Source organism: Athene cunicularia (genome assembly GCF_003259725.1).
Source record: "Athene cunicularia isolate RWA chromosome 26 unlocalized genomic scaffold, athCun1 chr26_part1, whole genome shotgun sequence".
Classification (NCBI taxonomy): Eukaryota; Metazoa; Chordata; class Aves; order Strigiformes; family Strigidae; genus Athene; species Athene cunicularia.
The window spans coordinates 545425-559727 of record NW_020799136.1 but is presented as its reverse complement, the minus strand read 5'-3'; the positions used below and the strand labels follow the sequence as shown (position 1 = coordinate 559727).

Below are 14303 nucleotides of genomic sequence, written 5' to 3'. Positions count from 1 at the left end.
AGCCGCCGCTGCTGCTGCTGTCGGAGCCTGCCGCCTCGCTGGACTGGGACGAGGAGACGCTGCCGTGGCCGGAGGAGCCCCCGGAGAAGGGGCGAGAGGGTGGCACGGAATCCCCGGCAGACCTGTGGGGAACCGGGCTGGTGCGGAGAAGCCTGATGTCCTTCCCCGTACCGCGTGTGGACTTGTACGTGCTGGGCCCGGAGCAGGGCCAGGTTTGCTGCTCCGGCAAAAGCCATCTGCCCCAGCCCCTGCGAGCCGAGGTCCCCGCGGAGGCCTGGCGAGGCTGCCCCGTCCGGGGCGGCTTGCCGGAGGCCGAGTTTCTCCGCAGCAAACGCCTGGCTTTTCTCCAGCGGTGGCATTTGGCGAGCGGTGGCCTGACGGTGCCAGACCTGGACCACGGCTATCACAGCCTGGAGGAGGAGCAGCAGCAGCACAAGGGCGTTTGTCAGGAAGAGGTAGGGGAACGGCGGGAGCAGCGGTGCGATGCCGGGGAGTTGAAGCGGCCCGAGGAGCCGAACGACGCGGAGAGACAACCCAGAGGTGGTCCCTTGGATCAGGAGGGGATAAGGGGTTCAGCTGAGGAGAGGACACTTGAGGGCGAAGCCTTGGCTGAGGAGGATGACGAGGACTCCGAAACAGAGCAAAACCTTTCAGCTTCAGCGAGACCTGCCTGTGCAAATAAATTAATAGACTATATCATAGGGGGAGTTTCCAGTGGGGAGGAGAGTGATGATGATGATGACGGATTTGATAGCGAAGGGCTCCCTTCGGATTCAGACGCCGGTAGCCAGGACGGGGAAAGGCTTAATCTCTGGAATTCCTTCTACAGTTTGGATCCCTACAACCCTCAGAACTTCACAGCCACCATTCAGACATCTTCCAGCGATCCAGAAAAAGATATGTCGGATGAGGAGGAGGAGGAGGAGGAAGATGATGATTCTTCGTGGGCAGACGAGTCCTCAGGTTCTCCTCACCCTAGTTCTGAAGAGGAGGACGAGTGGGACTGTAGCAGTGTAGATGAGGCAGAAAACTTGAAACTTTGGAACTCGTTCTGTACCTCAGATGATCCGTATAATCCTTTAAATTTCAAGGCGGCCTTTCAAACAGCAGAGAAAAAAGGGACGCCAGGTTTAAAAGGAGCAGAGAAGTCGAGTTTGGGCACTTCTGAGCGTAGACACTTAACTGTCTGTCGACTGGAAACTGTGCAGTTGGAAAAACATAACTGTGGGGTCACTGAGCTTGTGCAGCATGGCATTCTTTCTGGTGAGAAAGGTGCAAGTACCAAGCGGAAAAAGGTATATACTTCGTTTATGTTTTTGTGTTTGGGGGGATGCTAAAAAAAAAACCACCACAAACAACAAACCCCCATTGCACGAAGTGGTATGTGAGTGGGTGAGGTCACTTGTGCGGGGATTCCAGTCGTGGCGACGGGCAGATCGTGCCCCATGAGCTTATGGTCTAACTATTTGACTCAAATGAGTGTGCCTCATCCCTTACACGTGATGGGAGATTTCGTAATTCAGTGACACAGGGCAGATAATTCTTTTAAATTATTTTTTTTTCTAGACTTGGAAGTTATGTTTTCCTTTTAAGATGTTTTCATTCTCTGTTTCTGTTGTAACATAGTTTTCATCATCGGAGAAACAGATGAGAACTGTGACGTAGGTTCTTCCTCTGGGAAGTACCCGTTAAGAATAACCGTTGATAAAGTATTTAGAACCTTTGCGTGTGCGTAGTGTAATGGAGACTTAAAGCATTGTAAACGTTTTAGAACTTGTGACAAACTTAAGCTTGAGTTAAAAACTGTCTTTTGGAGTAGGAAGAACTCTTCTGTTGTGGGTTAGCGCATGCTGCAGTAAGCCACTGAAGTGTCAGTACGAAGTATAGTCTTTTAAATGGAAATGGGAGTATTACTATTATAATTGAGTCGTTTATAAAAAGGATGTAGCCTGGAACTGGGCTTTTGAGCACAAACTGGAAGTGTAATGCGTTTATAAGGAGTTTGTGCATTAAAAAACTTTTAATATATGTGCCAAGATTCAGGTAAATAGTAATAAAGAAATTTGTCCCCTCATAAGTTTTGTGATGCCTGAAAAACCATCTTGTACATCTGTAGCTTTGAGTCTTCATGGTTCTTCAGGCATTTGGGTGAGTAACTGCTTGTGATACCAAGTCCCAGGGTAATATCAAAATAGAAAACTCGTATAATCCTTTAGCATCCTTAGAGTGGAGAAATTTGCTTGCTCCTTTAGTTGAGAGCAGCCTGGCTTAGAGGTAACTTCATACCTGGTTTTGCTAAGGCAGGTGGTGTTTACAAACTTAATGGTTCACACAGAACGAACTGTTGTATTTTAATCTAAATGGGCAATACACAAGGTTAAACAGTTCCTGCAAGAGGCCCTTTTTAACTGAGAATGTGTGTTTGATAACGCTGCGAGGTAGCACCAATGAGCCCTGCTGTAAGTTCATTCGGCCACGACCTAGAATCTTGTGTGTCAGGGATGTGGACTTAACAGTAGTAATTTTTTTGACTAATCTTGTTTGACTCTGTGTAATGTGTTGGCATGGTGAAAGAGCAGTGATCTAGATGCAATATTTAGCATGACGTTACAAAATCCGGTAATTGTGCCCAAGGGTGTCTCAGACTGATGTAAAAAGGATGTAAGGTAGGAACTCGCAAAGGGAGAGGCTGATGTAACAGCTCGGTGTGCTTGGAAGCGGGTACTTAATTAGGCCCACCTGCAAAACAGCATTGCTGCCGAGCAGAGACCGAGGTGTTCCCAGGAAATCTTCCAAGTTATTCATCCTGCTCAGGGTTCTTTCCTATTTTGTATCCTTAAAGTCCTAAAACCTGGAAGCCTTACCAGTTGGCAGATGCATTGATGCTGTGAGGATGCGTGGGGTCTGATGCTCTTGCTTTCACAGACAACTCGGCAGTAATTTGGGATCGCTGCCCTACAACTAGATGATTTTTCAAAGTCTCTTTGTGGCTCTGTCCCCTCAACTGCTGAATATTCCTGTAGGTCACCTCTAACTATTGTGAAGGCTGAAAGGTGGCTCTGCCACAAAAAGCAACCTCACTCTACACTCCTCATTGTGTTAGCAAGAACTGGGTGTGAAACTAGGATTCTGCGTTAATAAAACGTAGGAATGGAGCAGCAAGTTTTTTGTACCTCCCCATGTTTTTTCCTGACCTTCCAGAAGTAGCTGCCCTACAGCAGTTTCAGTGGAGTTGTCTGTAACTGCAGTGTTTGGCTTGTCTTCAAGAATTGGTCCTAGTCTGAGTTGATGGTTCCTGACAGCGAGTTCGTTTGCTCTTTGGTTTTGTGCCTTTTGCACAGCTAAATGAAAAGCAGTACATAATTAAGTAGGAGCCTGAAATAGTCTGGATTTTGCTTATCGCTCAATAACAGAAAGACTTAAATCCTTAATATAGTAATAGTCTAAATACTGTCAAGTTTAGATCCTAAGCCTATAAGTTTATTTTCTTAAAATAGCTTAACAGTTCTTAACTTTCACTCTTTGCTATTTTTTTATACATATTTTATTTTAAAGTGCCATGACTTTGACTTCCATTTCTTTGCATGAACTTAAATACACTGGAATTTGATACCAGCTCTAAATAGATGGGTTTGTTCCAGTCATGCAGTGATGAGTGTTGCTTCCTTATATGTAGAATAGTGCAATTTCTTTTCCTGATGCTGAAGTACAGGCTGACTCACGTGATTGCTTACTCTACAGAACAATTAGTACTTTTTTTTTTTCTTATGTAAGCTTCAGTAATTAGAGTTGTTGACCCACAGAATATTTCTAGCCTTGAGTGTCCTGGCCTGTCCTACTGAGTAACCTGCTGAGCTGTACCTGTGTACGGTTGTAACCTGGTATTAATGTCGGAGGGGTCTTATTTCACAGGGAACATCCTGTGATCTGTCAGCATAAAGAAGCCTCTTAGGCTACAGTTTAGAAGCTGTAGTAGTTTGAGCTCTACTTTTAGTCGAGGGGGAGGTCAGCAGTTGGTTGTTTTTAAAGTTGAGAGGTGAAATATGCTCTGGCTTAGGTGGTGCAGAGACCTTGCATGACCCGGGAGCATATCAGGTCTCTTGCTATTCTAGACCTCTCTTAAAAAAACAAAACCAACCAACCAAAAAAAAAAAACCACCCACCCCAACATGCAAATAAGTATTAAGCTCCTCTTGCATGAGTGTTTGGCTAATGGTTTACTAAATGGTTTGTCTTTTCCAGGTAACCTTCCTTGAAAAAGTTACTGAGTATTACATAAGCAGTGAGGAGGATCGTAAAGGACCCTGGGAGGAGCTTGCACGAGATGGGTGCAGGTTCCAGAAACGTATCCAAGAAACAGAAGAAGCCATAGGCTACTGCTTCACAACAGAGCATCGACAGAGGGTATTTAACAGACTCCAAGAAACCTACTACAAGAGGACTGATCTCTTCTAGCACCTTAAAAGATCTGGTAGTTGTGTGACCCTAAGCACTCATGAACGTCTTCAAAACAAGAAGTGGCAGCTGCATGTGCTATTTTGAAATGGGGAGAGAAGTGGGATTTTCACACTTTCTTCCCAGTTCGATATTCAGCCAACGAATATACCTGTGTGTCCCATTTTGATATCCAGACAAAATCTTTTTGAGTATCATCAAGGGTAAGGGTGGTATAATTGCATTCCTTTTAAGTAACACTTGAGAAACAGACTGCTTTAGGTTAAATCCATTCCAAAAATGCCTTGTCTGCCATATGTTGAGAAGTGGTGACTATTAAGTTGGATTTTTGCACTTTGAAAAAGCAAAACCTATTTTGAAGGAAATATTTATGGGGCTCAGAACCTAGTTATTGCAGTTTTGATTTAAAGTTTCTAGAGGTATGTGCTATTTTCTTGTGGTTCTCCATTTTCTCTAACTTGTACAAAAGTCTCGAATTTTGTTAGCTAATTACTGCGCAAAGCAGAGAGTTCATTCCTTCCTTCTAAGATCCTGGGTTTGCATGGAATCTAGTGTTTGAGTGTTTATGTAACGCTTTGATGTTGTAATATTTAAGTCTGGCACACTGGGGGATTTGGGGTAACTGGTGCACTACGAGCCCTTTGGTCTGGCTTTATTTAAATAAATACCTTTACCCAGTACTGTTCCAAAGGGTGCTGGCTGCTTGTGCACCAAACCTCTTTGCTTTCAGGGCGATGAAAGGCCTCGTCCCAATCAATAATTAAAGCTTCAAGGTACGTAATGAGGCTGATAGTTTGAATTTAAGTAGCCACACATGGGGAACTAGCCCATAGTTTTTTTAGTTACCCTTGGAATAACTTTGCCGTAATTGATTCTGCTTTCTGAAGATGGATTGAAGTGGAGGACTCTCCATGTTTCTTGTATCTAATATGCTTGTTCTGGTACTTGTAAGAAGAATTACCTTTGACTTAGGGAAATCTGAGGCTACAAATTCCTATGTTCTTTACCAAAAGCCAGTATTAATACCTCTATGCGTCTGCACTTTTGTTCGTCTGGTACCAAAATAACATTTCACGTTGGGGTCTGAAAGTTGAGGTCCTCGGTGGAAGGAAAACACTCCTTATGTTCTAACTTAAAATGTTTAACTGTCGTTTCAGTCAGAATAAAAAAAAAGCATATCCAGATGGTGCTGTGTTTGGACCTGAAGGATGTTGTGTGGCTGTTACCCAGGCAGGTACAAGGTCACACAATGGAATAAACACCAAGCATCAAAGAATTCTTATCTGTTTGCACAAAGTTGTGTGAATAAATGATTTGCTACTTGGTTCATTCAGCTGACTAGAATTGTTTCCTTTTCATAAGGGAGAAGCCTAAAAACACTTCAGACTTGTCATCTCATTAATGACTTCAATTTCTGTTTCGAAAGAGAATTACAGAAGAGCTTCACAGAGCTTTTCTGTGGTTTATCATGCCATCTTTTTGGCCATCTCTTAATTCTGTTTCAAATTCCAGAATTTTGGGTTTTATATTTTATTCTTATTGCATGAAGTATGTTCTTTGTATTTAAAAATTACCTTTCTCTGCTACAAGTCAGAAGTGTTACAGTTAGGAAGTTCAGAAGGTTGAGTTGTAAACTTAAAATACAGCCAAAACTCAAGCAGCCTTTAACAGACTGGCTACTTGAAAGCAATCCAGCAATGTTATTTTTCATCCCCATGGCATAAAAGGAACCTGGATTCTCCTTCCCTACAAAAGATAGTTGTGAAATCAATTCTAATTGTGCTCTCGAATCCTGAGAAACAACCTTTAATTTTTAGGAGTTCATTTTCCTGTATCATTTGATAACAGGTGTTCTGCTTTCTTGTTTAGGAGAAAGCGTGCAGGGTGATAAATGTAGGATTAGAGTAGAAAATTTGTTGACTTATGGGCCAAGTATGACTGACAAGCAAAAATGCTGTTTGTTTGCTTTTGCTAAAATAGTGTCATTTTTCCATGACTTTCCTCGTTTCTTTGATCTTGGAGAACTTGGTGCTTTGGTTACTCTGGACAACTCACTTGGTTTATGGTGCTTGTAAGAATCTTTTAGTGATGTGAATTAACACCTGCAAATACTGCTCTGCTGTTTGCAGAGGCTTGGGAAAGGCTGCAGCTGGTAACGAACCCCGATGACAAATTGGATATAAACTAGATTAAAAACTGCTACTTCCAAAGTGCTTCTAACATTGGAGAAATATTTTTTTTTTTCCAGCCTGCAGCATATCAAGCATTGTGTTCTAACACTGCTGATTCTCCTTGAAGCATACCTACTTGGGTAAGCTTTTCCCCCTCTCAAACTTCACATTTTCGAAGTATCCAATGTAAGGTGGTAAGAAATTAACACTAAATTCGTCATCATGAGCATCATCTTAAAAGCAAGCTAAGCTTGGTTGTCACCATTTTCCCTATAACATATCTTAAAATGGTCATACAGGATGTGTACCTGTGTAAGTGCTTTGAGTGAGACAGTAAAAATAACACTTGCTGAACTTTAAATCAAAACTGTAATTATCAGATTTTATTTTTGTATAATTTAGAGAAAGTTAGAAAACCTTCAACATTGGCTTTATACAGATTTTAATTGATTTGTGTCGAGTTTGTTGGGTTTTTATATCTAAAGTTATATTTCTGTACATAATAAAACTATTCAGAACTAATCTGTAAATTGTAATAAAGATATTTGCAAGATAATGCCACATTGTTTTTCTTTGAAGGAACTTACAGGAGATGTCAGGTAACTGCAAAAGTGTGATTTGTGCATGTATGTTGAGCTTTATGAGAATATTAAATTATTTTTTTTTTCCTGCCTTTGGTTCAGAGGAGGTTATGGTAATTAGAGGCAGGCATTCTCCCCTGTGAATATCCTTCTCAACCAGTAAATTCATGATTGTAAGGGCTCCTTGCACTAATTAATCTTTTAAAACTAAAATGCAAAGTGTGCAGGTGCAATTAGTTGTATTCAAATAAGGTGTTGGCTTGGTGTAAGCAGGGATGTTTGTGTTTTGTTGCCCTCATTGAACCTGAGTCTGGAGATCAGGTTTCGGTTTGCTCACTGGTTAGCATAACTTTTAAATATGAATACTGGATGGTTTTGGAGGTATTTCAAGGGGTGTTTGAAGTATTTTCAGTCTTTGAACTGAAACAAATTTGAGGTGTCGCCTTGTGAATAGAAGTGAAGTGACTCGAAGGTGCCAAACATCTGATCTTTCTTCAATTAGAGAAGAACCAGAACGCTTCCCTGGGTTTTGCCACGTAGGGTTGGCCAATAGTACAGCCAGTGATTTATTCCCTTTATCTTTTACTGAATTGGAGTAAAAATTCTCGGTAAGGAGATCACAACACACGCAGGGTGGCTGTGCCCAGTGACGCTTAATGCTGCACCGCGTTACCCCACGTAATTCTTTTTAAATGAGGATTTTTTTGTGTAAAGCGTGTCTGTCACTCCGTGGTTTTTGGACTAGGCAGTACCATCATTTCAGCACAGGCTGCCTTGGGTGTGAAACCAGAATGCCCTGGAGGAGCCGGGGGCTTCCCTGGGTGGGACGGCGGAGGCCGTGGTGCCGTGCTACTGCCTGCGCGGGGCTTTGCGTCTCGGGGTGAAAGGGCCTGGAGTGGTTTGCCAGCACAAAACTGGCTTTTCCGGGGGTTCCCAGGGGCTCGCTGGGGAATGAGCCTGGCCTGGGTGGGCCTGAGGATTTTGGTCTCAGCCAAAACCCTGCTGATGAGCTTCCTCTGGAGCAGCGCTACCCATGACGAGTGTCACCGGTGGCTCTGCTCTGCCTGTGATGTGGTCACGGTGTAGGAGTCTCTGAAATAAGTTCAAGGGCTGTGGGTCAGTCACATCTCTTTCAGAGCCATGTTTTGGGGGGAGAGCTTTCAACTTAACTCATCGTTTAGTTTACGCTTTAGAGAAAAGTGCTGCTCAGAGCTCAGGCTTGGGATGGTGCTGAGGTTCGCTCCTATCTTGCAGCACAAACCACGCTTCACCCTGTGCTGGTGTGTTGTCTGGGCATCTCTGCACCACCATTGTGCAGTGTTTGTTTCTGTAAGAGCACTGCGGGTAGAAAACTGCTGGGCTGGACAAGGAAAAACATTGTTTGAACTTCCTGCAATACGCTGTTGAAAACAGCGAACAAAGCTGAATGCAATGAACGTAATTACAGTGGTTTTTTTAAAGTCCCATTTCACCTGTTCTGCTGGCTCGAAAATCTGCCTTAAAAATGAATATTGTAATTTCTCTATTCAGCGAGACAGCTAAAGGAATATAGTGAGTGTGCTAAATGAATGCTTCTGTGTAGCTGGCAGTGCATCCAGATGCCATCTGGAATGGAGGAATCCTGCTGGGATTTCTTGATTCTATCAGCACTGAGGTCTGCAGTTGGGAGCTTGGTTGACAATTCATCTGTGTTAGAGTAGAATTGTTCTTGCTCTGGTCGCTGTATCTTCTCCACGGGACTCAAGAACTTGTTTGTCAGCAAAGCACACGGGGAGTAAATAAGCTGCTGTATTTTTGTAGTCGTTGCTGACTGCATCCACTAAAATGCCATTTGCAAATTAATAGTGGCTGCGGAGCTGGTTTGGTCCCACAAAAGGGAGTTTCTCCTGAAACTGGCAGGCGGGAGAAGGCAACGACACTGAATCACGGCGGCCTGACGGGCTGCGACGGGGGTAGGATCCAGGGTTTGTTTCAGCCTGTGCCGTGGTGATGGGGAAACGCAGTCTTGTAAAAGCTGTCCATTAGTCTTGAGGGTACAGAGTGTTAGAGCCCATTAGTAGCCGGCATCCATCTGCCACTCCGGCTTAATGCTCCCGATAAGACTTAGCAATAAAAACACTGGCTGCTTTGTAGCCGCCCCAGCTGCGTGAGCACGTCGGATATTCATCTCTGGCCTGCCCTCTCTGTTGTTTGCAGGATAGCGTGTGGCGTTCTGCTGGACACAGCAGTTGTTTTCAGTCTTCACTAGGTGTGTTGCTTCTCACAATAAAAAACAACTTCTCTGACCAACCCCGTTGCCTGTGTGGGGTGTCCAGCTCTGGCAGGCTGGGCTCGAGGCTTCGAAGGGGCTGTGGGGAAGGAGCATAGCTCAGAATCACAGAATTGTCTAGGTTGGGAAAGACCTTGAAGATCATCCAGTCCAACCATTAACCTAACATTGACAGTTCCCAACTCCACCATCTCCCCGAGCACAGCTCTCTGACTGAAGGGCCAAACCCCGTTTGCACTAGCCCACCAGCTAGTGCAGCGAAGCTGCTGAAGATAAATTCCTGCTCTCTCCGTCACAGATAGAGCCTGGACGGCTCTGGCTGGTGCCGTCTTCAGCTAAATCTAAACGCCTGTCTTTAGGGAAGATAGCTGCCACCAGAAATAACTGGTACCTACAGAGAAAGGCAAGGTCCTGCTTGGGACATCAGGCTTTGCTGCTCGGTGGCTCTGTGGAGGGTTGTGCGATGGAAGCGGTGGGTTTCGGGCTTCTGTTCCTACCCCGCTGCTGCGTGACAGCCCAGCGTGAGCGGCTCCTTGCCCCGTGGGAAACGCCGGCTAGCTTCCTTCCCCATCACCCAGAGACGAGGCACCTTGTCAGAAACAGGAAAAGAGCTCCCAACTTGGGGCCCTTTTGCATGCAAAGAGCCGCCTGCGGCTGGGATGCGGGCCCAGGTCTCTCGCAGGGACTTTGTGCCGAGGAGGAACAAAGACCCAGCGGGGACGTTTGGATTCAGCGCCTCTTCCCCCCCTTTCCTTCTCGTGTGCCGTGCTGCTTGGTTTAGTCTTGCTGTTTCAGGTTGCTGAGATGATTTAGGCCAGATCTGAGGTTAGGCAAGGCTTCTGGCAGAGGGGAAGCAGGAGCTGGTTAAAAAGATTTCAGTTCTAGAGCCGGAGGGATGTTTTGCTGGCACCACTCCACGCCTCCTCCCATGCCGGCTGTTGGGAGCTATGGTAACGAGTCGTGTGAGGGTTTGGAGTTCTCGGAGTGGCTGTGGGAGCGCTGGGTTGCTGTGCCTGGTGCTAAACGTGTTACTCAGATCCGTGATAAAAGGCTGTTAAACATCTGCTCGCAAGCTGGGTGTCTGGGCTCCAGCGTCCCAGCCCGGTAGGATCCACGGAGCAGCACCCACCAGCGCTCCCGGCAGCGGCGTTCCCTGGCACCATCTATCAAATTACAAGCAGTTTCCAACCAGACATATTTTTTTTTTTTTTTTTTTTTTTTGCTTAGCAACTCTCTTTCACTTGAGGTGATTACTGGGCTCGAGCTGGGAAAGCCAAGAGGGAGCAGAATGCTCCTGCCTGCCCTGGTGTCGCGAAGCGCGGTGGTGGGGTGGCCATCGTGTCCCCACCCTGGCTCCCATGTGGGGCTTGTGAGCCGTTGGACGGGCAGCACGTGGAGTAAAAGCGGAGGTGACAGCTTGAAGTTATGGGGGGGCAGACTGTTGTCTGTTGACAGGCGGGGAGGGGGCACCACACGCATCTCGGGGTGCATCAGGTTGGGTTGGGCGCAAGCTGACTTGCTCGGCTGTTGCGTTTCTGGTCTTGCTTCTGAGGAAGCTTTTGTCCAGGAGATGGTGCCAGAACTGTACGGCGCTGTGGGACTTGCAGCCGCAAGCTGCCGGGGCCACCCCAAGGCACTTCTGGCCGGGTGGGTCCCCCTGTGCAGCCCCCTCCCGGCCCTCCCTCCACGGTGGCCTCAAGGTGCCTGGCTCTGGAGCGAGCAGCAGGGTGGGACGGGCAAATGTGGGGCAAGTGCAGGAACCATCCCTTTCTGGGCAGAAGCGCCCGGTTTTGTGACATTCCTGACATCTGACCCACGAGGGCTCCACACGGGAAACTTCCTCAGCCGCCGTTTGCTTCCCTCGGCGGGGCAGGTCCCCCCCCATGGGCTGGGTGTCAGGCAGCGGCCAGGCTCAGACGTCCTCCCTGACCCCTGTGTCACGCCGTGTCTCACCCAGCGCAGCCCTTTTCCACCTGCTTCACTCCCTTCGCCTTTTGTTCTCTGCCTGGTCCCACCGTGGCTCGAAGCGAAGGCTTGGCGCTGCGGGGATGGAGGAGGAGGAGGTGGCTGCTCCTGCCACGTTGGCAAACAAAATCTTTCTGCCCAAACCAGCGTCTTGAGGACCGGGGTGACCTGATCCCTGGGCTTGCCAGCAGCCACGCGTTGTCAGAAGATGGCTGACGTGCTGGGGGTGTTTTCTTGCTACAGCAAATACATCTGCTGGGCTTTCTTCTCCGTCTCCTCCCTGTGCTTGGTCCTGACGCAAATCCATTTCCCCACTGGTGGGCCTCTGCTCTCAAGGATCATCTCGTGGGAGACCGGTGGCTTCCCTGTCCCTCCGTGTCCCCGCTAAAGGAAGGACACGAGACAGAGGTGGCAGTGCCTGATGCTGTGGGACCCTCCCTGGGACCATCGGTAGAAACACTGAATGCAACAGAAAACTTTGGTTTCTGCCTCCTTGCTGTCCTCTTCCTAACCTGGATGGTTGTGAACAAGGAGCTTTTAAAAGGATTTTAAACCAAATGAAAACAAAAAGCCCTGCTGGTATTTCCCCTTTGAATTTCCATTGGATTAAGATAGAAAGAAATAGGGGGGAAAAAAAAAATTCTCTTGTGGAAAGCAATAAAAGCTGATTTATTTACCTGGCAGGGGAGAGCCTGGAGCTGCTCAGGATTCTTGGCTGAAGGTTCTACAAAGCCCTCCAACAACTTCAGCGTTTCTTACCCTGGGGGCTGCACCAGCTCCTTCTCCTTTCTGATGTTCGCGTCTGATGAGTCGGTTTTGCCTTGGGCTGGAAGGTGAGGGCACAGCCAGCTCCTAACCCTGGGGCTGCAGGGTGGGCTTGTTCCCTTCTGGGTCTCTTCAGGTTTCTGGTTCACATCTGTATAAATAAATTGGCATCGGTTTTGAAACCTGTCGGAGGGGGAGATCTTAGAAGCCGCTCACAGCCCCGGGTCCCTGAAATATTTGTGCTGAGGATAAAGGCTGTGTGTGAGCTGTGACTCGGGTTAGAGCCTGCTCCCAAGTAAGGAAAACCCCGTCCGCGAGTGGCTGCAGAGGCAGGGTGGCCGGCAGGACCTGTTGTTTCCAGGAGTGCCGTGGTTATCCCCGCAGTGCCTCCACCAGCTCTAAAAAAGGATCAGGGCAGCTTAGGAGCAGACCTCTTGCTGCATCTGACTTTATAAAACTATTTCTGCCTTGAGCCGCCTCCCGTCTCGGGCCGCCTCCCGGCCAGGGCTGCCTATGGGGGTTCCTCCCCCCCCAAAACACCATGATGGAAACAGTTAAATGAGGCAGCTCTGTCTGCAGTCGGCTGGTTTTGAGTTGCCCTGAGATGAAGCACCATCACACCGAGCTGCACGTGTGCTCCCAAGCTTTGGCCACAAGCGTTGAGCTCTGGGATTTTTTCAGTGCGCAGACCCTGCGCGGCTGCAGAGGCCGGTGGAGCGGAGTTGCCTCCCTCAGGGTCACGCCGTGACCTCCCCGATCTCGGGGCGCATCTCAGCATCAAAGCCCCGAGAGTTCCCGTAGTCGTTAATCGGGCGGTGATTGACGTTTAGCTCTGCAGATGGTAACGTGATAAGGGTGGCAACTCCCCAGCTGCCCCGGCGTGACCGTAACCTGACAGGGGCGTAACGCTATCCCCGCTCAGCCCAAACCTGGGCAAAAAGCCCAACCTTGTAAAAAGCCAAAGCATAACGTAATCCTGGTGAGCTGGGCTCTGAACTGCCCCCTCCCCGGGGCTGCAGGTTGGGGGGGTGCTGAGCACACATCCACTGGTCACGGCCACGGCACAGGCAGGGCACGAGCTTGGCCCACAGTTTGCAGCCGAGAGTTTCTCCTGCAAAGTGGAACTTCCCCGGGTGAAGCAAAGCCCAGGACCACGGCATTGCTCCCCGCTATGCCAGTTGCTCTCCAGATGGGCTCCCTGGGACTAACCAGACGTGTTTTTCCTTCCCAGTGGTTCAAAGAACTATAGGAAGAACCTTCCTGAGGCTTTGGGTGAACTGGTTTCCCCAAATCCTAGCAGGGAACTGCTCTGATGTGGGGACTGATGTTTCAGCTCAGCAGGGCAAGCCCCTTCCTCCCAGCTCCTTCCTCTCCACCTCAGGCCTCTCCTGAACCAGCATCTTTCTCCTTGTGCCATGAGAAGTTTTGTAAAGGCGCCGGCCGCTGAGACACGAGGGAAATTGCCTCCTTCACAGTCACCCAGCCCAGGTGCCTCCCAGACCCCACCTTTCCCCTTAAAAGACATTTAATTGACGGCTAAGAACAAACAGAGAGAAAATACCCATTGGGCAGCTCCGAAAGCGTTGCAGATAATCATCAGGGTGCCCTACATACTGCCTCGGCTTGGCTGCGAGATCAGACAGGGAGAAGAATTTGACATTGTTTAAAATGAACAGGAGAGGGAAGTAACAACTCCATAATTACTCACCCCGAGTTAATTGATGGTAATTACACCGAGTAAGCAGCGGAGGAAGCTGTGACAGGCTAGCCCCGAAGAGTCATTTGGAGAGCCGTGCCGTGGTGCTGGGAGGATGCCCTCTGAACCCCGGCTCGCAGGCAGGGTGGCAACCTGGCTCCGAGGGGGTTAAGTTGATGGGTTTGGTTGGTTGGTTTGGTTTTTTTTTTTTCCTTTTCTTTTCCCTCCCTCCTTGGTTATTTGCAGCAAACAGAGTCTGGGTGGAAGGTCTGAGCTGAGCAAGTGGTTGCTCCTGGGGCGACCGGGAGTTGTTTGGGCACTTCCCGAGCTGGGTGCCATCCCTGTCCCTCCTCGCAGCGTGGGGCTGCTCTGTGCCCGAGCCCACCCCCCCGTCCCCCCTG

The 14303-nt window shown here is 48.0% G+C and overlaps 1 protein-coding gene across 1 annotated transcript in view; it reads left to right on the top strand.

Moving 5' to 3' along the window:
• Positions 1-7182, top strand: part of PIK3C2B (phosphatidylinositol-4-phosphate 3-kinase catalytic subunit type 2 beta) — a 20794-nt gene extending 13612 nt beyond the window's left edge. Inside the window, exons 26-27 of the mRNA XM_026864099.1 lie at positions 3-1295; positions 4243-7182. Of these exons, the coding sequence (XP_026719900.1) occupies positions 3-1295; positions 4243-4455 (1506 nt within the window). The 3' untranslated portion in view covers positions 4456-7182. The remainder of the gene's footprint in view (positions 1-2; positions 1296-4242) is intronic.
• The last annotated feature ends 7121 nt before the right edge of the window (positions 7183-14303 follow it).